The sequence below is a fragment of the Micropterus salmoides genome, unplaced genomic scaffold (genome assembly GCF_014851395.1).
Source record: "Micropterus salmoides isolate LMB-PRFRI ecotype aquatic unplaced genomic scaffold, ASM1485139v1 Ms_hic_scaffold_4, whole genome shotgun sequence".
NCBI lineage: Eukaryota > Metazoa > Chordata > Actinopteri > Centrarchiformes > Centrarchidae > Micropterus > Micropterus salmoides.
This window is the reverse complement of record NW_024043372.1, coordinates 36,681,289-36,707,327: the sequence shown is the minus strand read 5'-3', so window position 1 is coordinate 36,707,327 and position 26,039 is coordinate 36,681,289. Positions and strand designations below refer to the sequence as shown.

At 42.2% G+C, this 26,039-nt stretch overlaps 1 protein-coding gene across 1 annotated transcript in view; it reads right to left on the bottom strand.

Moving 5' to 3' along the window:
• The window catches only part of plxnb1b (plexin b1b), a 103,579-nt gene that overhangs the window by 8,696 nt on the left and 68,844 nt on the right, over positions 1–26,039 (bottom strand). Inside the window, exons 5-24 of the mRNA XM_038696217.1 lie at positions 23,992–24,174; positions 19,339–19,467; positions 18,924–19,024; positions 16,725–16,857; positions 14,162–14,318; positions 9,582–9,690; positions 7,851–7,959; positions 5,923–6,852; positions 5,241–5,375; positions 5,026–5,148; positions 4,724–4,817; positions 4,377–4,543; positions 3,977–4,128; positions 3,631–3,736; positions 2,794–2,930; positions 2,470–2,646; positions 2,124–2,361; positions 1,614–1,856; positions 1,298–1,477; positions 509–657 (exon numbers count right to left, since the gene is read on the bottom strand). Of these exons, the coding sequence (XP_038552145.1) occupies positions 509–657; positions 1,298–1,477; positions 1,614–1,856; positions 2,124–2,361; positions 2,470–2,646; positions 2,794–2,930; positions 3,631–3,736; positions 3,977–4,128; positions 4,377–4,543; positions 4,724–4,817; positions 5,026–5,148; positions 5,241–5,375; positions 5,923–6,852; positions 7,851–7,959; positions 9,582–9,690; positions 14,162–14,318; positions 16,725–16,857; positions 18,924–19,024; positions 19,339–19,467; positions 23,992–24,174 (3,752 nt within the window). The remainder of the gene's footprint in view (positions 1–508; positions 658–1,297; positions 1,478–1,613; positions 1,857–2,123; positions 2,362–2,469; positions 2,647–2,793; positions 2,931–3,630; positions 3,737–3,976; positions 4,129–4,376; positions 4,544–4,723; positions 4,818–5,025; positions 5,149–5,240; positions 5,376–5,922; positions 6,853–7,850; positions 7,960–9,581; positions 9,691–14,161; positions 14,319–16,724; positions 16,858–18,923; positions 19,025–19,338; positions 19,468–23,991; positions 24,175–26,039) is intronic.

The following is a 26,039-nucleotide window of genomic DNA, read 5'->3' as shown; positions in this document are numbered from 1 at the left end:
TTCATCATTTATGTTTTTACATTTATATTTTTGTATTCTGTTGCCTACTTTATGTCTGACAGAGCAGTAGCACTGAATGACAGGACGTAAAGTTGGTATCACTTTATTCCCATTTGCTCACATGCTATATGTAAAGCCTTTCGCTGGATTTCATCCACGTGCATCTTAGTGCTGCTAGATTAACATTGTTGTACAAGGGCTTCTTTTTTAAATCCTCTTCTGACTCATACTGTTGAGGAATACCAGAATCTCAATTTAAAATTTGGTCATTCACGGGGTTTCATATTTTATCAAGTTTGGTGATGATAACTGATAAAAGTATCACAGCAGTCTTAAGAAGACAGATTAAGAAGTGCACTCTCTGTGCACAATAACCTTGTGCTGCTGCAGCGTTTATAATAATCTAATGACCAATATCACCAAAAAACTCTTGTATAGTGCAAACAAAGTCCACAGTGCATCTCTAACTTTACTTACCAATTGACCAGATTATGTGTAATTTACTGACCTGTAAATGAGCACAATGATGAGGACGATGAGGGCTACTATGGACGCCCCGACTCCAACTCCAATCTGAGCCTCCAGGGGAAAAGTGGACAGGCTGAGGTTGTCATACTGAACCTTACCCAGGGAGAAGTTCAGGTTGCCCATTTGGACCTGAAACACACAAACCAGAGCCTTATTTCATCAGACAGAGCTTTCAAACAGCAGTGTCCTACCTTGCTTGATGAGACTTTATATCAGAAGGAAATTTACAATCTTGCAGAGTGGTGAACAGAGAGCCACCTAATGCTGCTGATTTTAGGAAAAAGGGGGCAAAAAAGGTAAAGAAAGCCCAGAAACAGCTATATTTCTTAAGGAAACTTGAGACGGCAAAATTCCTGTGCCAAGTTCATGTTAACTTTTACAGAGGAGCATCAGTGATATCGGTGAGGTGCCTGCAGAGCCCAAAGGATACTAAAGGACAGCACCCACCCAGCCACAGCCTGTTCACCCTGCTGCCTTCTGGGAAGAGATATAGAAGTTTCTGCTGCTGCACCACCAGACTGCAGAGCAGCTTTTCCCCCAAGCTCTTAAACTCAAATTCATCCTCAGCACTGCTCCACGTAAAATTATTTATTTTCTCTGATGTTATTTATCATATACCATCTAGTATATACATTTTTTGTATAAACTTTATAAACTTTTTTTTTAAGCAACACAAAAAGGAACTCCAACGTCATCTCGTTATACAAACCTGTGTTGTAAAATGATGAATAAATCTACCTTATATAAAGTGAAAACACGGAGGACTCACTGTGAATTCGGGCAGGTTGTCAGAGCCTTCACGTTTCTTGCCGTTGGGTCCAGGTGCAGGCTGCTGAGGCGGAGGCTCGCAGTACAGATGGTTTCTGGTCAGGGTCTTAACAGCACACACACCCTCCCCGACCAACACTACCACCTCGTCCTTAGTGATAGCCAGGTCCAGGTTTTCCCCCTGAGAACACATGGAGTTCATCTTAAATCTATTTTCACTTCCAGTTCTTGTCATTTTTTTTTCCTCTTAAAATTTTCCAGCCATACAAAAAAGTGAAAAACATCTATATATCTGCCTGTCTATCATTGCCTCTAACCTCCAGCTGGATGAAGCTGCCGGGGTTGTAGCGGTAGGCCTTTAAAGGGTCCTGTTGGTTCAGGGGCCGTAGGACGGGGTTGGGCTCGTAGCTGAAGGTCTGGGGGTTGAGACTGCTGAAGCCAAAGCGCAGGTTGTCCAGCAGAAACTCTACTGTGACCTTTGACCCCCAGATGGAAGAGTCCACCATAGGAGAGCGGCACAGGATCAGGGAAGAGGAGTTTACCCTACAGCGCTCCGTGAACTGATGAGAGAGATGTAAAACAGACTTTTAAAGGTGGGGTTTGCAGTTCCAATCCAATCCTCGTCTTTTTGTCAAATCTCATGGTCTGCTAGCTGTCCATTCTGTGTGTGCACTGAAAAAAGTCTGGTGTTTGTCATCCTGATTACTCAACCCTCATTATAACACTCTCTCATATTGGATAACATGTAGGAATAAATGTGACAGAATGCCCCTTTAGTAAAAGAAGAAACTTGCATTTAAAAATAACAAACTAACACACACACACACCTGTTTGACAACAGAGCAGAGTGGGTCTCTGGGACAGACAGGGTCAGGAACCATCCTCGCTGGCCTTCTCAAAGTCTTCTCCCGGTCCTCCCCTTGCTCTCCACTCCTCCTCTTCCTTCTCCTTCGCTTCTTCCTTTTATTCGGGCTGACCGACTCAAGGGGAGAGACAGCCACCACCATCTGCGGCTCCTGCACCACATCCAGGTATTCGCCCCACACGTAGATCAGCCGACCGCCACTAAACAGACAGAAAACTCTTAAATTCACAGCACTTCGATTTTTAGCACCTAAAAACTCAGTGAGGGAACAAACGGTTGAGAGATGAAGGCCAACGTCCCAGACTCACGCCAGAAAGCTCTTTGCCGGTGTGGCGTGGGTGATGTTGGGGTTGTCGGTGTAACAGTAGTTTGAACTGTGGAGGTGGCGCTGGCTGCTGCCATAATGCAGGGTGACCTTGTGATTTCCGGTCTTATTACTGCTGCCTGTCACACACTGAACACTGGAGCTCTGCACCTCTGACACACTGAGGAGAGGAGGAAGCACAAAGGAGAGCGATTAATAAATGATGTGATACTTTATTGACCCCAGAGAGAAGTTGTATTTTGTCCTCCCCCCTCTGCCACAAGGAGGTCAAAGGTCAGACTGACAGAGGGAACAGAGAGTGTCTTACATTTTACAGGGCACCCCTCCCACAGTGATGGTGAGGTCAGAGGAACGTCCTGTCAGCAGGTTTCGGCCAGTGATTGTCAGGGATGTTCCTCCAGCTTTGGGCCCCCTTCCAGGAAAGACCCCCATAACAAAGGGGTCCTGAGAGGGAGGAAAAGATGGAAGAAGACTGTGGTTAGAACTACAACTTCTCAAACACAGAGAAAGTGATGAAGAACCAGCTCAAAGAACAGTGGTGCTTGCAGTTAATATTCTACAATGTGCCCTTACTTCTCTTTTACTAACATGTGTATGTATGTGACATCCTGTCAATCGTGCGACATAAGCTCCAGTTTGCTAATGATGTTACATTCCATGTAATGCTAAAAACCTTAGTTGATCAATAGAAAATGAATCATCACTAATTTTGATAAATTACATTCATTGTTTAAGTCATTTATTAAGAAAAAGTAAGTAGAAAGAAAGAAAATAAATTCTATTCTCTGCTTGAAACTTCTCCAGTTATAGAACTTGTTGTTTTTCTGTGTTGTAAACTGAATATCTTTGGGTTTTGGACTGTTGGTTGGACAAAATAAGCAATGCAAAGACGTCATCTGGGTCTCCAGGAAATTGTGGACATGTATGACTTATTTTCTGACATTATAAAGAGTAAACGATTAATAAAAATAAAAAAATCAACAGATTAATACAAACCCTCTAATCTCTCTTCCTAATTTATTATCTTATATGTCTTTGATATTTAGTTATATTTTGCTATGTGCTACTGAAACAATACAGTTTTCACAGATGGGTCAACGACAGTCTTATCCAATCTACTATAATTCAATCTAATTTAATGTACCTGGTAGCTGAATATTTCGCTGGACAGGCCCAACTCTCCTCCACTCACTTCAACAGACACTTGGCCCTTCTTCTCTCCTCCACTGGCTTTGGTTCTGCACACAATCCTGAAAGACAGACATCACTCTTGGGATAGTTCTTATAAAGAGTCATGCATGCACCCTGGCAATGTTTAATTAAGATGAGAACAAGAGAATGACACACTTGCACATGCTTTGTAGTATGCTACGTTTTGAGAAACACGCTCAATCCACAGTATTCCATTCAAGTCCCTTACAACATGACAATAAAAACACAGAACTTCTGAACTTCTCCCCTACACCCCCTCAGCAGCAGCCCGTCTGTACCTGGAGGAGACCTCGTAGAGGCTGGGGATGACAGTGCAGTCCACCCCAGCTACTGACACAGAGTGGAGGATGTCTTCCGCCTTCTGGCCCAGGTTGGAGCCTGAGATGGTTACCATGGTGCCGCCTTCTAATGAACCAGAGAGTGGCTCAATCTGAGGGAAGTAAGGAAATGCTTCAATTTAAAATAACTTTTCTGGATGCATCTTTTTCTGTTAATGATTCATTTTGTAAGTGCCAATTTACTGAAGTTTTAATGTTGAATGATTGTAAAGGAAAGAGCTCTGATCTGAAACGTGAAAACAAATTGTCACTATAAGCATCTGAAATGTTAGGGTTATTATGTGTCTCCCACACTCCCAAAGTAAATATGTAAGTAAAGAGGTCAAAGGTCAGTACTCACAGAGTGGATGACAGGGGCAGGGCATGTCTGCTGGACCGGTTCACTGCAGGAGTCTGAATACAAACAGCTGGCATGAGCACCGCCACACCACACACAACCATACTTCTGGTCAGCAGTATGGCAGCGGCTGCAATCAGAGCGGCTCACAGAGCAGTTGTACAGAGTCACTGAGGGCAGAACAGACACACAAAAGTAAGCATCAGTCAAGGTTTTTGGAGAAAAGACTTGCAAAGACACTGTCTGAGGATAATGGCCCTATGTTGAGAGCAAAGAAGCTGCAAGAGAATAACTATAATCAGATCAGTTACAATCTAATGTAACCTTTAAAGAAACAACTTTGACCTCACCATATAGATCAGGAGAACTGTCCACATGGAAGGTGTCCCTCCTCTTCACATACACCATGGCATTGTATTCCTCCACTGGAGCAGAATATGTGTACTGCACAAACAACAATGGTTTCATTAAAACAACTACTATTTGTGACACAGTCACAATATCAGACATAAAAGTACTTTCATCCTGCCTCAAAAACATGAGTTTATCATATCTAAATTTTATACAGAGCTAATGTGGTTAAAATCTGTGTACTCTTGTCTGAATAATCATTCTGTTAAATGTTATAAAGAGTGACTGTAAATAATCAGACCTGGTGTAGCTGACAGGTGATGTCAAAGTTCGATGGATTCATGTCATCAGTCTCTACGTAGGCATCCACCACCACGGTCTGCCCCTCGATGACCAACACGCACTCATAGTCCAGCTCTGTGTCCTGAACACACAGAGACTTGCGTTTAGTGAAGGCAAATACAATCATCCTTGACATGTGTTGAGGAGTAAAGTGTGCGCGTGCATGTGGTGTACCTGATAGAGGTGCAGGTTGCGGGCCAGTAAGGTGATCTTCCTCTCCACTCTGACGGGGAGCAGTGATGAACCCTGGACCTTCTCCACACAGGGACAAGCGGAGGAACCCCAGCTGACATAGGAGCCCTCGTCCCCCTGTTGCCCAATACACACACACAAAGTATAAACAAGTCCTCTCCTCCTCATTCTCTGATGATGTTGACACACACACACACACTCACTCTTTCCTTATAGATTTTTGTTTATAATTTTATTCTTCTTTTCCTTTTGAATGTACAGTTCCCTGTTGCAAACATCATCGCTGAACACTGCTACACTTCTGCTGCTACTACTCACGCTGACTCATGCTCATCTTTAACATTTTATATATTTACAGAAAAGAATCACAATTACCATCGCAATATTGGTAATACTGAGATGTAGATGTGAAAAAAAATAAGGAAAAATGAAAACATTTACACACAATAACTTTTTTTTCTTTGGATCAGTCTATAAAGCAAAAGCAAAACAACAAAATGATCCGACAGGAAAGGAAAAGCAGGGAAACAAAGGGCAGGCGGGGAAACTGGTTTCAGCTCTGATCCAATAGCAGGAATCCAGTCAGAAGCTGGGAGCACTGGGAGGCTACTGAAGCTTTGAGAAGTAGTAGAAGAAGAAGGAGGAGGGAGGCGGCTGAACTCACCGGGAGGAAGGCATCAGCTGGATCATTCTGGTAGTCCAGCTCTAAATCAGTATCCACCATGTGGGAGAAGGATGGGGAGGTGTGATCAACCTCACCATCGCCCGACAACACAGTGGCAGCTGAAAATGTGGCCGTGTCATTTTCTGACTGGACGGCACTCTCAGCGGGGACGTCTACTTCTTCCTGAGGGTCCTCATGGTCAGGGCCTGGGCTTCTTGCTTCAGTCTGGAAGCCTTGTGTGGGCATTGGAGTGGGAGTCTGGGTCAAGTCTAGGTCAAGGGAGGGTTGAGAGTCCACTGGTTCAGCCACAGGGAAGGGCGTGGGCAGGGGGAAGTCAGATGAGGCCAGGGTGGGAGGCTCTGCCAGGCTCAAAGCTCCCTCAGCTTCATGGGTGTTGCTGGGGGGCGAGTTTGTCACCACCTCCAGGGAAGAGGAGTCCAGGTCATGGGGCGGGATGATCAAAGGCATCACAGGCTCCAGATCACCATCAGCCATGGTGACGGCTACCATGACAACACTGGGTGTAATCGCAGCACCGTCTGTGTCACTTTGGGTGACAACAACAAGCTCTCGTGCTTCAGTCTCTTCTTCCTTCCTGGTGGAGACCTCTGGGGGTAGAGGTGTAGTGGGTGCTGGTGGCGTAGATGGCAGGGTGCTGGCAGGCTGAGGGGGCAGGGTGGTGGGCAGGGTGGTTGGCTCAGGGCTGGTGGTGGTTGTAGGTGGAATAGTGGGCGCAGGAAGGGTGGTTGGCTGCTGAGTGGTTGCCACAGTGACAGGGTTTGCGGTTGTCGTTGCAGCGACAGTTGTTGTTGTTGGTGACATGGTGGTTGTTGTCATGGTTGTGGTTGTCAGGGCAGCTGTTGTGGTAGTGGGTGTTGTGAGGACTTTAAAAGGTTTGGTTGTGGGAGGAGCTGAGGTAGGGAGTTTAAACTGGGGAAGGGAGGAGGAGGGGAAGACATGAGGGTGAGACAGAAATAAAAAACTAATGGAAAATAACCAATAACGGAACTCAAATGTGATGTTAAAGACAGTTATTGTTGCTTATGACATATCAATGACTTTTGTTATAAATAATGTATGCTTGTGTTGGCACATGAGGCATAACAAAAAATGTTGAACATTGATGAATGTATGTAAAAATACATTATTTCTAAACAGAAAAAACTTTGACCATTTATCTACTTACCAGGTTCCTATGAATAAAAAGTACTGCCGTCAAGTCGTCAGTGTAAGCTCATAATTTATTATTTATTTATTTATTTAGTTTGAAAAAATCCCATAATTAACCAGTAACTGAAGCATTTTTTTGCCAGGTAGCAGTTTTATTTTAGATCTTGAAGGACTATGGGTTGCCTTTTGTTTGTTTGTTTCGTGCATGTGCACAAATGTTTTATGGGGAAGGAAATGTATTCTCCTGCTTGTTAGATCTCCAGAATAAACACAATATACTTTGCTAACAAACACTTGCTACTGAAATTTTGCAATTCTGATTAGCTGGCAAGCGTTCACTCATTTCTCATCTTCATCTATTGCTATAGCTGAACACTTATGTTTAAACCTTCGCAATATTAAACTCTATGTAAAGACAGCAGCAGTGTGGCTCTGCTGAAGAGCTTGGCGCTTGTGTTAGTGATAACCATTGTTGCTACTTTACTTTGACCTTGTAATTACCGTTTTATTGTTGCGCCTTGGTTGTTTTCTGCTATATCAATAAAGTTGACATGGACATTGACAACCAAAAACAGCTAACTGCCACTAGATGACGTAAAATTGGATTTCCAAAGTGTTTGATATTTGCATCAACTTGGATGTCCAAATCAACTAAAAAGTAGGAGAACAGTTCTGTAAATCCAAACAGGTGTCTTAATCTTTGTATTTTACACCTCAGTGAGCACTGCACTATTAGATCCTCTGTTTGAGTAACTTACATGTTGGTTGTAGATGATCACCCCCTCCTCACAGGTGGGCTTGTGGGTACACAAGTGCTGGTGAACACACCAGTTGCAGCCCCATCGGCTTAAAGCACAACCACGGCAACTGCATTCAGAAATAACAGATTAGGGTAATCAAATAATAGCCTCTTTGGAAAGACTTGCAGCAAGGCAACAAAAAAGTAAAGGGGAAAGAAAACAGTGAGTCAGAGATAGGAGCTAAGAAGAGGAAAGTGGAAAGAGAGGTCTAACAGAAGTAGGATGGGCTTTTTATCACAGTGGTAGAAGGGAGAATAGAAAGAGAGATACATCTACTGTAGCTTGTAACACACACAGTAATCAAATTGCTGCTAGTCTGGCCCCAATGTGGTAAGAAAGGTCAGTGATCTAATTGAATCGAGCCTCAGTTTCTTATCAGGGTGGTGGGGAGAGGAGAGGAGAGGAGAGCCACCACAAACAGAGAGAGGCTAATAGAGCAAGCATGTGTGTTACTAAGCAAACACTCAATACTCTATCAATCGATCTATTTTGATTAGTTATTGTTATAATTGCAGCACTACTTTTAGTTAAGTGAAAGCATAAAATCCAGTGTAAAGTGTGCCAATACCAAAAAAATAGGGAAATCAATGAATTCCATCCATCGTCAACCACTTATCCTGCGTACAGGGTCGCGGGAACATCAATGAATTGAAAAATGAAATGAGCCAGTGCTAGATAAAAAGATTTAAGGGTGATGGATAATCATATAGCTTTATATTTCTTTGTATTTTAAGTATATAACTAAAATTTTAGTTATATTTTGACCTGTCAGATAACCTCTCACTGTCATATCCGCTCAACTACATCCCTCTATGGACCACTTAGCCTTTTAAAGACATCTAACCAACAGTTCTGTCACAGTACAGCGTTGCTCTGATGATATGTCTCGGGTCGGGTCGGGTCGGGCCTGATACGACTACTGATACTAGTAAATTTGTCATGTTGTTGTCTCCGTATGTCCGACAGCAGGATTTAACACTTGCCCACAAACGGAGTGGAACAGGCAGCCTTAAGTGGCGATTTAGGGGAGTGGATTTTGCTAATGATCAAATCTTACGGACGAGCATCTAATAATGAACAGGTGGTATTCATCAGCCTGAAACGAGCACTTTATGGCAGCTTTTTGGATATACGAGGGTTTGATCCCTCCCAACGTATGAGCAAACTTCACTGAAAAAAGTTCGAAAAAATGTGAAAAGCATGAGGTTCAATGTCTTCCACCTCTCATATGATGGAGATATATCCTGAACAAAGCCAGCCAGTGTGGTATGAAGGTTACAGTTAAACCCAGGCTCAAGGAGCGCAGCTGAGTCACGTGATGTTTAGAGATAGAAAGACTCGGGAGAGAGCGTGAAAGGCAGGAGTAAGGTGCCTGCAGCCTTCATGGGCATATGCTGAGGATATATAATATATTCACATAATATCATATATGGACATGAAAGAACATCTGGCTGAAGTGTAAGAGAGTTTTAAAAGTACGGGGTCACAGGGGTTTGAGGAGAAGAATTAAAACCGGGGAAAGCAAGAAATTGAAAAACAGAGGGTGAAGATAGAGGGACAAGAAATTAACAGGGTACAGAATGAAGAATAGATAGAAAATAAGACTAGATTAACTGGTCTGCAGAGAGAGCAGAGCAGATCGGGAGGAGACAGGACAGCACAAGTGATAAATCATCAGTGGTAACTCACGGCATGCTGCCAGACAGCTGCTTAACAGCCGTGCAGTCGTAGAAGGTGAAATCTCTCTCTGTGACTGTGACATCGCCAAAGCGAAGAGACAGGGTGACTGTGACAAAGTCTGAGGGAGACAAAACACAGAGAGAAAGACAGCATTAGAAAGACCTGAAAACAACAGAGTAACACCATGTTTCACCTGAGCACAGAGCTGAGCAAGCAGGGCTCCGAAAATATTTGGCCAGGCTTATTGTCTCAGATTCAGAAAGTCTTTCTCAAAACAGTGAGAAAATGTGGGAGATGGTTTGATCCAGACAGCTAAAATAGAAAGGCCTAATAGAACCCATGTGCACCCTCCATCCTCTGCCCAGAGAGTGCAGACATAAACACAGCATGGCTCAAGGCTATGAGGCATCTCAGGGAAGGCTCAGCACAGAACTTTGTAAGTTGTCCTGTTTTAAAGCTGAATGAGGCTTCATGGGTACATTTGATTAAAAAAATATGACAAGTACAGTAAACCAAAGTTGAACCAGAACGTTTGTTTGTTAACTGTGATGGGTGCTTACAACAGACAGTTTAGCTAATATCAAAACTTAACAGGTAGATAAAGTTTCGCGCCGTGACGCATGTTGGGGTGTGACGTGGCTGCGGTTCATCGGCTGAAGGTCGGGAGCTACGCCGGGCTATGAATTATCGCACGTTATGGAATGGTCACAAAAGGACTTAAATGTCACTTCCTTTGTCCTCTAGGTGGCGCTAGACAACTCCCGCTAATTTTATGTTTTGGAAAACGCTGTGAAAATGTGATGTAAAACAAATAACTTTTGTCACAAAGGGCTCAGTGGCTCCCCAGTAGGTGGCACTGTGACATTGATCGTTGGCACAGATATCCAGTAAAGTTACAACAACTGCAAACATCAAACTTCGCCACCATGCCACGAACAAGCTGTAATGCGAAAACTCAAAGGCTTCAGAACATAGCATCATCAATGTCTTAAGCTCCTCTGAGACTGTTTTGAGGTGGTGGGGCCATCTTGCTAGGAGTAGGGACATCGAGGCGTAAAACTTCCTGTTGCCAGTGGGGGGGGGGGGGGGGGGACTGTTATCATAGATGTAAATTTTGGTACAGATGTGAGCATGTACACTAAAGACAACACAAAACAACTTTCATGGTGAATGATCGATCTTTGACGCCATGCCGCGGCCATCGACAGAAAACTTGCAGAAAGCACAACTTTTCGTCGTCAATGCCTTTTGACCGCACAGCCGAAATTTGATCGATCAGATTCTGTTGAAGTACGCACCTTGTAAATGGCCCAAAATTTGTTGCACTTTCAAATCAAAATGGCTGACTTGCTGTCTTGATGTGAAACATGTCCCCAAAAAATTGGGAGTGCACCCCCATGCACGACTCCCATATGACACATAGATTATCGCCAATTCTGACACGTGTGCAAAGTTTTGTGAGTTTTTGCGCACCTTTAGGGTGTGTTTCCTTTCTGAAAAAGAAAGAAAGCTTCAATAGGGTCCTCGCATGTTTCATGCATGGGCCCTAATGATCATGATTTTGATGATTTTTGCAAGGATCTGTACCAAACAAAGATGTTTTCTTAAGTCTGTAGCATATGACTGATCTGCAGCACGACAATATTTTTTTAAACGGTATTTTGACACATATTTTGCCATTCACAAATATTGCAGTAGGCCATATTGCAATATCGATACAATTTCGATTCATTGTTCAGCCCTACTGGTAGGCTTTGTCTTCTCTTCCAAACTTCACTGTTCTGATCGTTTGAACTCTTAAGCGATGTCATAGTATTTATAGATCTTGGCAATTAACATGAGGAGTACAGCATTATCAATGATAGAAATGAGCCCCCGAAAACAAGCTGTATGAAACCAGAATTTTACTTGTACACATGCCAAAAGGACAACATATCTAACATACTGTAGGTGAGTCCAGTGTCCTTGCTGCTACTTAAAAAGTTTTTAATTTGACTTTAAAGCTGCACTGGAAAAAAACTCTGCTGCATTACTTTTTTCAGGAGGGCCACTTGGCGGAAGCGGAAACAGCTGAAAACACAACAGTGACATATTCTCAACAGTTACCCTTTACACATCCAGCAGACACAGAAGCTGCGTTTCGACCAAAAGGAACTATACCCTGGAACTAGGAACCTTTGGAGGAACTCACTGTTTTTCCACCGGAGAGACCAGGGTCTAAATTTAGGGTCTTTATTTTACCTCCCAAAAAGTCCCTGCTCGGGGGTATTAACTTTCTGAAAGTACCGGGTACTTTTGGGGGTGGGGCTTGCCTTGCAGTGAATTTCTGAATGGAGGAGTAGCGGCTACTGGCTTTAACTGGAGAATGTCCGGTGTTTTTCTACGACTGCTCCCCTCTTTTCCACCGTTGTTTGCAAACAAATAAAACACAATCAACAGTCAAATAGCACATCTCCGCCCGAGATCAAACGTCGGCATTAAAGATATTCCTCGGAAACAGCAGCCAGCGGGCAGCGGTGTGTTTACAGCGAACAGCTGATGGAGTTAAATACTGGGTCCGGAGTTGTTGTTTTTACACAGAACCGAAGTCGGTCTCCTCCTCTCCAAAACAAGCGGAACAGCTTATTACAGCAGGTAATTAAGCTAGTTAAAATCATGTTCCTCCCACACTCAGGTCTGCAGCTCTTGTCGGCTCGAAATGTTTTAATATCCTTCCAAACTGTCGTGATTTTATTTGTGTTGCTTTCTCTGTGCTGGAGTTATTTTAACTTTATGGCTTTATCCAGTTTGTTATTAAATGTGTAAGAAAATGTATCGTGTCTCTTCATTATACTCCCACACAAAAAAGCTGCTTTAATGGTCAAGCAAAGCCTATAGTTCTTCATTATATTCCAATCAGATCTGATGTTCATTTATAAATGTTGCTCATGGATAGTGGTTACAAATAATGATGCCTGTGCATCGCTGTGTACGGCGTACAGGCCTACAGCCTGTCAGCTGGTTCATTTGCCTAATCTTCGCAGGTCTTTAGACCACGGTGGAAACAGTGGGCTGAAGGAACCTTTTAGTTCCTTGAAAAGAGATCTGGGGACTTAAAAGTACGACACTTTTGGTCGAAAAGCGGCTAGAGTTAAGGCTCTTTCAGACACAACGCAACTACAGCACCACTGCGCTCTGAAACCCATTATTTCCAACGGCTTGCACCGCACTAACTTTGCCAAAACAATGAGCTGTAAGGAACTGCAGAGTGGAGAGATAACTTTCTCTGGGTTCACCACTACAAGTGGTTCTTTTCATATTGCATATAGTCATTTGATCAATTGTTGATTAGTACCGCTTTAAGTTTCCAGCTTGTTGCTTCCTGTGAGTGGAGAAATACCCATATACCCACTAGCAGAATTTATTATGAAGTGCTTTTTTGTAGTGTTTGTGAGATGCTATTTGACTTTCTTTACTTATTCAAAATCATTTTTTATTTATTACTTTAACATTTTATATACAACATTTGCTGGCAGATGAGGATGACAGAATGACATTTTGGACTTTTTGCACATCAAACTAAGTCCACTTCAGAAGCTTTGCTGAACAGGCAGCCGTCAGGGTTTAATCGACCTTTAACGTTAAAGCAACATTTGCCCTTACAGGCCTTCAGCGCCGTCTTTTATTAAGTGAGTGCTGTCACTAACCCTCTTTAAGGTAAGGTAAGCCACAGCTAGATCCTTAACTATAGCCTGTTTGTCCATATCCCATCAACCCCCACCCCCCTGGCTGATTCTGCCTGAGCCCTGCACCCTGAGAACTACAAGAAGCTGCAAGCGTCAGGAATGCAGGCATGGGAACTGAGGGGGGGAGAGACACAAATCATGTGAATGTTTGGGTGAGTATGACCTCTGTAGAGACTTCAATTTCAATTTTTATTTACAGGCCCCTTTAATCTTCTTTTATCATTGCCACTGACTTGCTATAACAAACAAGCTGCTCAAAGCACACTAAACAATAACCCAAAACTAAGAAACCCAAAGGCCAAATCATAGCGTAGAATCACTAGATGAATTGGATTTGTGTAGACTTATATGCTTTAAAATACAGATTACTCCCTGCTGTGTAAACTGTCTTAGCCTAGATTAATGGACACAGGGATTGAACTGTATGTGTGTGTGTTTCAGTCTAAGTTGTGAAGCTGATTCGGGTTTTTCTGCCTGTGTTTCGGGATCATGTACGGCTGAACCGAAGCCGCAGTTACCGGCTGAAACGGCTTTGTTTTCGATCACACTACCTTGCTTATCAGGACCTGCCTTACTTGGCTTCTGATTGGCTAGTAGTCCTTACCCAGGTACTGCGCATTAGCAACTCCCAACAAAGATCTAACAGAAGTGAGACGTTTCTCTTGGTAGCTAAAACCGAGCGTACAACCCTCGGGGTAGAAAGAGAAGCTGCAGCAATGTGCAAGATGACAAAATATGGTGTTTTGTTAAAATGTAAACCTGTTCTGGTACAACCCCTAAATATAATTATGAAAATGAAAATGAGCATAATATGACCTCTTTAAACTCCATCTTCATCAGCGTCAGAAACTAAAACACACTCACCCTGTCCTGGAGGCACCAGAGGCACTTGGCTGATGTCTGGAGAATGGCAGGTTACCCCGTATTCTGTGATAACGGCGGGGCTACGGCTGTCCTGGAAGAAGCAGAAGTAGGACTCATCTTTCTCTAACACTGGAAGTCCTGGGACTGACAGAGACACCTGAGGAAAGACAAAATATTAACACCGAGTTAAATTACTGGCAGATCACTTCAGACTTAGCTACTGTGAATGTGGCAGACTTCAAAATTCCGTATGGGATCCTTGTTTGCAGATTAGACTTAAAGCAAACTACTACGCAGCTCAGTGTGGCCACTCAGATCAGATGTCTATAGTTACCTTTTGTCCTTTGCCCATCCAATTTGACAAGAGGAGGAAGAGCAGAGGACAACTGCCATCCAGCAGCAGACTGGTAGAGCATGGGGAAACTTTGTATAGAAACAGAATAAGTTCCCAAACGCAGCAGCCAGTTATTAGATAGAAATCTCTGCATTACTAAGTCCACACCTGTGCTGTTACAGAGGACAGTGAAGGTCATGACGACAGTAAGTGAACTGTCTGAACAAATAAATCTCATCTGCTCACTTGTAAATGTCAGTGATTTGAAAAGTAAATTAGATTCCACTGCTGCAGGGACATGAATCATACCGATCAAAATCCTTGAGTTATTGCTTGTTATTTCTGTTTTGGCTCCACCTGTCTTCCTCATTCATGTGGTGTTTCTGCATAGCAGTTCCAAGATATCATCTGACAGCCAAACAGTATGAACTCTGCAGTGATGTCCTCTTTGGATTTTCTGTAGATGAGGTTTTAGTTTCCCTAAATGTTTTGGATTGTCTGTTCAGCAAATGGTGTTTATTAGTTTTCGGTGGTAAGGCTGGTCTCCAAGCTCAGGAGGCTTTAGTATGCCAGAAATGTGCGGTCAAGAAACAAAAGCTGGCATTGAATGTCTGGTCTGGTCTACTGAGCTCCTGTAGTGATGTCTCGTACAAAGCATCATACTGACAGGTGGAATCAACAGAGTAGCTAGCAGCAGCTGCTGATAGCAGTAGTCGGTGGCGAAAGTAAGTGGTAGCATTCAAACTCTGCAAATCACCGCCATGATCCCAATTACCAGAACTGATTTGAGTATAAATGTATCACTGTCTAAATGTATCTGGTGCTGTTGATCTGCATACTGCCTGATTTTAGCAGCTTGCAAGGTATGGTAAAGTTAACGTTACAAATGTGAACGTTTAGTTTGCATATAGAGATGTTCGCCACGTTGGTAAGCAAGCTAAAAAGCTTAAAACAAATTAAAGCGTTAACACTGCCATTAATATCCTCTGAGAGCTTTGCACACACACATACTGCTCTGCTCGCAGCGGCTTTTTAAAACACAGTCATTCTTAAAGTAACGATACCAATAAAAGGCAGTACTGTATTGTTTTTAACAGCAGGGTATTGCGATACTTTTCTAGTCGGTATAAATCGGTATATCATGCAACACTATTTATGAAGTTGTGTTTTTGTACAGTAATCAATGAGGCCTAGTCTCGCATAACAGGCCTTGATTCAGTGCTGTGCAACCAATTGACTGACTAATCATTAGGGCCGCCAGCTACACATATCACATTTCACGAAGGCACGGCCCCTTTGTCAGTTATCTCCACCTGCTGATATTCAACCATTTCTGCAATGTTTAGTACAAAATTATGATTAAATTGAACCCTTGGTTTGGTATTTGATCAGTGTGTACAATTTCATGGACGAATTGCATATTGCATGGTGGAATTGTTATTTGATAAGGCAATGTAATTAAAACTAGCTACCTAAGTGGTCAGTATTAGCACATCTACAGTATATGTTAGCAGGACTGTATACATTAGACAAGAATTACACCTACACCTAACCACATCAGATTCACAGTTCCAAAGAAACATGCAGTTGATGCCAACTGATCTTATCAACACCCACCCAGCTTATTTAGACATATACAGATATTTTGACTTAAAAGAAAAAATGTTCTTGAGTCGTCCTCTCCTATGTTGCAACACAGTGTGTGTGTATTGTGTATATTTTGGCCTCTGCTGCTTTCCACAGGCACCGTCTTCCACACAGATGCTTTCCTCCTGCACCAGGACATGACAGGACAGTGCTGTGATCACTATCTTCTCCTGACGCCCGGGCACTTAAAACACACACACACACACACACACACACACACACACACACACACACACACAGTACCCCCAGCCAGCGTACAGTAAATCTCCCTGCCAAAGAATCTGGGATGAGTTATGACGAGGTGATATGTGGGCCTGAGCTTTACTGTGTTTTGGTATGTGAGGAGACAATAATTATTGAAGGGGAACATGTACAGGCAGAATATGACCATAGACACACTGTACTCACAATACAGGGACTTTTCTGAATTGCAAGATATTCTTGAGGTGCATGATTTTTTTAATCTCCAGTCAACAGAAACCTCGAATCCTTTATAAGAATGTTTACAGACAGGTAGGTACGTCAAGAGTTTCCTTTTGCTCCTTTGCTGCTTGAGTTTATGTAACTGTATTGCAGACCTACCATCCTGCTCTCCTCCCTGCTGACGTTGGATGGGTTGAGGTCCTGGACGGCCAGACACTGCTGCTCCATGTCAAAGCTCCATAGCCACTGACCTTGCTGGTTCCCACGAGAACACTCTGAGCGCAAAATGCACCTGCAGGGATAGCACCAAGGATTCCTTGTCACCTCATGTACACAATCTTCATTATGTTGTGAACTAAAGCTAGGCTCTATATCTCTATCTGTCACAAATAGCCACGTAAACCATGAAAATGACCTTCAGTATATACTCCAAATCCATAAACCATACTCTCTGATTATAAAACTGCAAACCAACTCCTTCCTGGATTGTTAACATGTTCGTCTAAATAGTTGAGAGGTCCGTTTTCAAATCTGTTCCTAGTTCACATATATTTTTAATATTATGTAATTTTACTTTTTTGATTAGATAAACAGATTCCAAACAAGGAATGTGTAAAATCAGGACTGTTATGAAGCCAGGAAGAACAGAAGAAAATGAAAGGAGTACAGATGGGAAGGGTAGAGCAGAGAGAAAAACATCCAGGTGAGAGGGAGGTGGGAGGCCAGGTGGTGAAGCAGAGCAGAGACTAGAGGGGAGGAGACACAGATGGGATGGAGAGGTAGATTTCTTTCATCAGACTTAAACACAATCCCAGACCACACTGTCAGTTTTCAAGATGACTTGGCAAATACACTTCAAAAACTAACAAGGGTGCTGACTGGTCACACGCTATAGTATAAGCTATAAGGTCATACCAGCCTAGGGCTGGGCAATAAAACAATAATGATCATGATCGTAATATAGTTTTCCTCAATAACAATATAACAAATGTTCAATATATCGTCAATAAATGTTTGATTAATTCATTTGAATCATGAATGAATTAGCACTTAGTTTTACTATTAAGATATTTATTTTGTTGAGGAAAAAAGATAAGGAAATGATGCAACAGTGGATAAGACTTTTTTTGCCTTTGGTGTGAGAGACCCGGTTTCAATTCCCGCTGAGACACATTCACCAATGTGTCACTGACACTTAACCCCTAGTTGCTCCAGAGGTGTGCAACCTCTGACTTACAAATAAATGAATGTAAATGTAATCACAATTGTTTTGAATGATCTACCTCAGATTTGTGAAGTGATCCACTGCATAAAGTGTTTGTCACGTTCTGACCATAAATAATAGTTTAACCACCCAATTTTCACTCAGGAGAAAAAAAATCCAACTTTAAACTTGAAAGAAAAAGTGTTTTGACATTTATCGTGATAATTATCGATATCAAATGACATGAAATGTTTTTATCGTGATTTTTTTATCGCATTTTTGGCCATAACGCCCAGCCCTATACCAGATCAAGTAAAGCTACTCATTAATGCTAGCTAACTTTAGCAAACCTGTATCTGTATCTAGTTTTTGTGGCCACTCAAAGCGCTTTTATACTACATCACATTCACCCATTCACACACTGAGCCTACATGCTCAAACAGAAACTAACATTCTTACACATTCATACATGAATGGAGCAGCCATCGTGAGCTGTTCAAGGTTGATTTGAATACTTTGGTAGAAGACTAAATACCTACAAAGCTAATGACATGGTGATCATGGTATACAAAATACATGCTTAGCATCAGCGTGTTACCATTGTCATTATATGTTAGCATGCTGACATTAACAGTTAGCCCTTAAGTACGTACCACTGTACCTAAATGCAGCATCACAGAGCCAGTAGCATGGCTGTCGACTCTTAGTCTTAGTAAATGACAATAAACTTTGAAAACTGTCACTGATTCATTTATTTATTGATCAACTAGTTGGTTAATGGACTAGATGGTTAGATTAAATAAATTATATTGCACCATAACCTTTAGTTCAAGTTAAGTTCATTTTCAGCCACACTTTCTAGGATGCTAGATTAGGACATATAGTAACTAAGTAAGATTTTATTCATATAGCACTTTTGAAGTGCTAAATAAACACAGGGAAGGCAAGTTGGTTAAAATGGGTTTTGAGAAGTTTTTTTCCAAGCACTTTACAGACTCTGATCTAACTGAGTGGAGAAGGCTGTACCAGAGAGATGGGGCCCTAACGGCAAAAGTACAGTCGCCCTTGGATCTGCGAAGGGTGCGTGGTATAAACAATAGACCTTGGCTGTATGATATCCAGGGATGGAGTTAACTGCTTGGCGTTTATCTCACCTTCCCTCCAGGACACACCAGCCACAGTAGGGGTCGTGGGCCAGCAGGCAGGAGTGGCAGTCTGGGTGCTGCTGGCATTCAGCCACCGGCCTCTTCTGCAACTGGAACGAGAACACAATCATGCTCAGTCGCGCAAACTATGCTCACTAAGCTTCCAGAAATCTGATTACAAAGAATAGGTGGCCCACATTTGGCAGTGGAACAATGCAAAATGAAAATACGGTCATTTGAATAATCCTAACTACAGGCTGCCTTACTGGAAGAGAAGAGAATTGGGGCAGAAACAAGGCAGTCTAAATTATTTCTCTTAAGCTTTATTACTAAAACACAGGAAGGACATGTTTAGAAAGAAAAGCATGAAATGAGGCTACAAGGGTGCATCACTGTATGCTTCAATATCTGTGTGTGCGTATACCATGTTATGAGTCATGATGAAGAGATGTTCCTCTTTCTGGTCCAGGATGAGGTCTGAACTGATAGCTGCGTTCTGCTGAATGGAGATGACGGCGTACTCCCCCACTTCGCCGTTTGGCCCCAGGAACACCTAAGGAAATGTACATATACACATGAATGATGGGATTAAGCAATCATTTGACAGACAGCTGAATAAAAAGAAACACTGAGCTGCGGCTGAAAATGTGTATTTCTTTAAAATGTCCTTGTGTTAAGCCTTGATTTTAATTGAACATAAAAAAAGACAGTTTAATTATTTTTCCTTCTTGCTATTTCACACTGTAATGGCATATTTTAAAGAATATAACCACACGGGTTATAATAAGAATTTAATTTGGAGGAGAAGGAAAGAAAAGTATATCCAGTTTCGAAATTCTGCACCACAGGATGGTGAGACAAAGATAGGTTTGACAGTACAAAGAGACAAACCTCGATAGTCAGGGCCAACAAACAACCCGAAAACATTAGGAGGCCTCTGCGAGCAGTCTGACGACGCAATCCAGAGCTGCTGTAATATGGGTTAATACGCGAGGGCAGACGGACAAACTGCTTCACATCAGCCTTCTGATGTTGCCTTAACATAAGCTTCATTCCATTTAATGTCATCAGTGAGATTTTCCACTGTTAGGGGAACTCTGCTGGAAAGAGACAGCAATCATCCAAATGGGAAAATCCACCACAGGTCAGGAGGAAGTGTTTATTCCCCGATCTACCCAGGGATGTGGCAGGATGTCTCCCTGATGCCAGGCTAATCCGATCGTCCAGGTATCTGGAGCTTTGATCCCACTGTGCCTCAAAGACAGACTGTCCAGGCTTTAATACAAATTACTGAAACTACACAACAGATGGTGAAACAGAGAGTGACTAAATGACATTCCGCTCTTCAAACAAGTGAAAGAAGAGCAGAAGGGGCTTCCCTCTGTTAACAAGGCAAGGCAATAATTTCACGTTTTTTTGTGGGCAGGTCAAAATTTATGGACCCTCAAAAGACAAAAAACCCTCACAAAATATTTAACATAAGATATAACACAAAGACAGATTTCAAAGGAGGAGTGGGAACTGTATGAAAGAAAATTAAACTGAAAGCTGCTTAATAGCCATTGCATTATTGCTGCACAAACCCCTCTTCCTTCCACCATTACTCAATGAGCTGACCTCAACAAAAGAAACATTTAGAGATGGAATCCTAACTGGTCAGCAGTTCATCTTCGGGCAACAGTTGGTGAGCTTTCAGGAATCAGACTCGACTTCATGAAGTTCTCTTGTTATTCCCAGTAACTGCAATTAGCCAATTACTGCACACCATGTTTATCGGGCTGAGGCCAACAACACTGGGTGGGGGCCAACATGTTGCAATCAAAATAAATGGTTAGATTATATTTTCTTATCTAATTATATATAAACAACAAGGGAATTTCAGAAAACCTGATATGACAGTGTTTGCTTACCCTTTCTTTTAGTTAAAACACAACATAAAAAATATCATGTCTAAAAAATACTTCACACAGAAAGCTACTGAGTGACAGAGACCAGATTAATTAGGCTGAATGTAGATTGGAAATTATACATTATGATTATAAAAACTAATCTAAAGAAACAAACAAAAGACAATGGTTTGGTTTCCCATTTTATCATCAAAATGTTTTGCGGATAAAGATAACGAATAACAAGTTATGTTTATTTGCCAAGCGAGGAAATACTGGAAGGTGACCTGATGGAGAAGAAGCTCCATGATGTATTGTGAGAACAAGACATCACAGATAAACTTTAATCTAAAGAGGGGTGCTGATACAATCAGCAGGGAAATAAACCGCCAAGTGTCTGAAGTGATTGAACAGCAAGAAGCATAGAGCCCATTTTAAACTAAAACAGAGACACAGTGTCAAACAATCTTTAGTATCAGCACAGTTCAGAGAGGAGGTAAATAAATGATTCCGACTCGTGTCATCTGTAGACACCGGCATGGCTCATAACTGGAGCTAGGACAGCTCATGCATGTATTATAGAATTACCCATAATGCAGGGAAATACACATGACCTAAATGCAACTCTGTTTGTTCATTAATGAATAAATGTTCTGCATCAAATATCCAAACATTAAATTATGTGTCCAATGAAATCACATTTACAGCAGTTCAATTTCTTTGTAAAATCAGCATGAAAGTCCTCCTGTTTTATTGTTTTGTCAGCATGCCTCTTAGTTAGGGGACATTAAGGATTGAGCGGATTAACGATAGCTGCACAAATTGGGATCCATTTTCTGGGATGTGCAGAGTTTCAAATTTAAATACATTTGTGTCTAAACGTCTTGGTCACTTTACTCTCCCTGCACGACACACAGAAATCCAGCTGCCATCCTTCAGCTGGATAATTCCCTTTTACACAGAGTTCAGATGAACAGTTAAGTGTGCTACCACAGTTTGAATTTAAAGGTTCATTGCTGGTGGTTGCAGTCAGGAGGACAGACTGACAAAGTGTCCATTAAGAACAGTGAAGTGACACTGACACCGTCTGCGGTTATAAACGATATCTCTGCATAATTCTGAATGAGTCTCTCTGTTACGAAGTGCACGTGTCTGCCAGTCAGCAATGACAGTGCACACCACAAGTATGGAGCTCCGTTATCTGGTCACAGTGATGTGAGGCTCGGGGTTTAGCTGGCTCTGTGACGTAACTGTATAAAATTACGTTAATGGCTGTCATTGTGCTATTTCTGCTTGGCAAGGGGGCCTCAAGCACAAGCCACCATTGAGAAAAAAAGGAGACAAAGAGCCAACTGTGTGGAGGCGAGCTCACGATCTGTAAACTCCTGATATCGAGGGGCCTCCCTACAACCTCCCTGCTCCACTGCCCCCCCTAGCTTAGTCCAGTGTTTCATGTTATTAATCAACGACAACAATCAATCGATCATCACCTACATTGCTTTTAAACAGGTTCTATTCAATTACATCTGGCTGATCAGCACATTCCTCGAGTCTCCTTGTGTCTGACTGAGCTTCACTGTGACCTCGTCTGAACCCACAGACACACCAACATTGATGACCCCACCATGACTCAGTTGGACCCCTGCGTTCAACCGCAGCATCTTGGAAATCCGACTGACAGATCCAACTGTTCACCATGACTGAAAGGTCTGGACATTTCCATTAAGGGGAAACCAGTGGCAGCAGGGACATCCCCTTAAAGAATACTGACAGACATCAGAATTTACTACTTACTGTCCTCCATCCTGACACTAAACCAAAGAAAATAAAGGAATATTGTGCAAGTCCAGACTCACTACCATAACTGGGGTTTGACAAAATATTACAAACAACTTACAGTACAATGCTGCAGCCCCCAAAATGAAGAAGATAAAGAGTTTAATAAAAACTAATAAGCTTTAAAAAGGTAGAATGGATTAGTCTGCTGTATTGGATTGAATTAAATTGGTACTAGGTGTGCCTCACAGGGGGAACAAACACCAGGAGAAATATACACAAAAAAATACACACACTAGAGATGAAACGATTACCGCTTTAACAGTAAACCATGGGAAAATTCCCAACGGGTATTATTACCGTACACCTTTTAATTACCACAGTAACCGGGTACGGTTAACCGCGCTGTTATAATCCCCCGGCAAACGCTGTCCGGCGTCTCCCAGAAGCAGGCGCACATGCGCAGAATACAACGTGGGTTTGCTTGGGTTAATGACAACACGGCGGAGATTTTTCAGTCACTCTGAAGTCCGGTCGTATTTTATTGATTAAAGAAAATGACCTTACAGTGAACGCAGGGTGAGTTAACTTTTAGCCTTGGTTTGTCTCTCTGACTTGCTAACAGCGTGTAAACTGAAGCTCTCAGTGTTGCTGCTCTTGTAAAAACGCTACACGTTGTTCTGCTGCTGTGTGCATCGTGTGTCTGCAGAGTCTATTCGTCCACTCCACGTGATAACACGTTACGCAGTTCAGTCAACCAACCAGCACTAGAAACGCTACAGACTGCTCTGTATTTCTGTAGTTGTTGGGCTCATTGCACTTACTATCACTGTCTTCTAAAGACTTGTTTGTTTTCATGCAATTGTCCACGGGGTCATTGTATTGCCTATATAATATAAAATCTTGATAATGCACACTTAGACGATTTTCATATGTTTACAAAAGGTATTTGCTGTTGTTTTATTTTTTATGCAAACAAAATGGCAAGTGTATTTGTAGTTTTCAATATAAAACTTGTTGAAATGGTTTCAGTGTGTGTGTTAGTACATTTTAATATTTTTGGCACATTTTTACAATACCGTAATAATACTGATAACTGTGATCATTTTGGTCACTGTAATCGTGATATGAAATTTCATACCGTTTCATCCCTAACACACACACACACACACACACAGACGTTACAGTTGTATGGAAAATACCCAACGCATGCTATCCAAATAGGGCCTGAACTCAAAATAATGACACAAGTTGCTGAATATGCCAGACTATTACTTCATATTTCCAGCACTAACAGCACAATCTCTACATAACATCACAGTTACCACATGAACAAAGTACAACTTGTTAGTGATTTTTGGGTGTGTGTGTGGGTGTCTGTTCAGAAACACACCAGAACTGTGACACCATGTTACCTTGTGCAGGTTCCCTTTGGAGTCTCCCAGGAAGGCAATAGTATGTCCCGCCCTTACGCTGACAGCAACAGCAGTGAGACGGGCAGACGGGCTGTCCAATATGATCTCTGCTTCTACGGCCATCCTGCTGGCCATCGGGCTGGGGGTGTGGTCAGAGCCGCATGGGTAGGCGTCCAGAGTGTTCTAATAGCAGGAAAACAAGAGGAAAATCTGTGTTACATGAAGATTGGATTAAAAAAGTAAATAACACATCATAATACATGCGGAATGTAAACTACAGTGCTTGTTTTGTACCAGAAGAAGCCCTTCAAGTGATTTGTTATTAATTTCTGAGCAAGTAGGCCAGTTACCAAAAATAAAACGGCAGTGTTGCTCTTGTGGTAAGTAAAATCCCAGCAGGATTTATTGTGGAGGGGTTGGAGTTTGGGAACAAACTATCACTGGATTCCAGCGATGTCTACACTCGGTGGTTTAAAGCTTACAGATGATTTGTTTTTGGTTCCACAGTTTGGCCATAGGGAGTCTTTGCTCTGGCGGCAGGGTTGTTGTTTTTTGTTCTGGGCAATTTATTTTTCTACGAGAATGTTTGAAAGTGGGGTCGTTGCTTCATCATTGGTAATCTTAACAATAGGAAGTAGAGGCAATGAACCTGAGAGCTCTGCCTGTTCTACTTGTTTTGATGGATTGCATGTAGCTGGCTGGTGTGTTGTTATGAATTGGACTCCTTATTTGGCCTGCTGTTAAGAAATAGAGACTGCTGATATACCAGCACTGCTGAACTCCAGTTAAATATTTTCCTGATTTCACCACTGTCCAAAGCTGTCTGACTTGATTGTAATAACATAGATAAACAGTCTCCCAACAGCTATATATAGGCCTCAGTGGACTATTGATTAAGTTAACCATGGGTGAAGAGGACACTTTAAACGGCCCGTTTGGTGAACCCAGTCATTAGGGGTAAACAAGCAGGAATGCTAAGAATAGCAACTACATTATGACTCCTGAAATAGTTATGAAGTTATGACGTCCAGTCTAGCATGGCTGGCATGTCACTGACTGCCCTAGCCAATGGGAGCTGGTGATTACACTGTTGCTGACACACGCTGATGAACACTGTGCAGTCTGCAATCATCTGGACATTTAGACATAAACACAGAGGGCAGTAATAACCACAAGGGAGAAAGATAACTAAAGATTGCTATTTGCTGTAAGATTGCTACAGTTGCACTCAGCCACTGTTTGGTAGGAGTCCTAAATCCTGATCATCATAACAAAGCATTTTCCCCACAGCTTAGAACTTGCGTGAGTGTCCCTGGTGCAGATGGGCTGTCCTGGTAAAGACTGAGCCGGGATGAAGCTGCTCTGGCGTTGTTTGTGTACAGGTATCCAATTGAGATTTGACATCATAATAACACTCTAAATCTCTTTTTATCCTCAAATCTCTCATCATCTCCTATCTAGTCATATGGTTTGCTTTGATTCCCCCTTTAGTCACCTTCACTTTTAAAAACATCTCATATCTGTCCTGTCCACTTCCGCTTAAGAGATTTAACGTTTTGTTCTAGGACATAAAATATAACAGTAAATATCACACTCTTGAATTTTGAAGCTTTTAAGTGTCTTTAAAATGGTGGTTGCTTACAGGAGGCTAAATGAGACTACAGAGGTTGTTGGGGACATTTTACACAATTACGCCAAACAGCGCAAAATCATATTACAAGTTGGAAGATTAGTGGTTGTGACATTTAAGTAATGCAACCGTGATATAGTTTGTTTTTAGCCTAACGTTAGCTTTTTATTTCTGGTGAGAGCCTTAGAGTTTTTAACCGTCTTTGTCAGGCATTATTAAACATGAACCCCAACCGCATCCCACTAAGTAGGGCTAATGCCGCAGACTGATCCCTCCCCAACTAACAATTCTATTAAATGACACTGCCCTACTACCACAACTACACTCCACTCAGGCCAATCTGTTTTACGCAGCTGCACAGGTTGAGATATCAGCGCTGCTCTAGGTGCTCAACACAGGAGGAAGTGATGATAGAGGA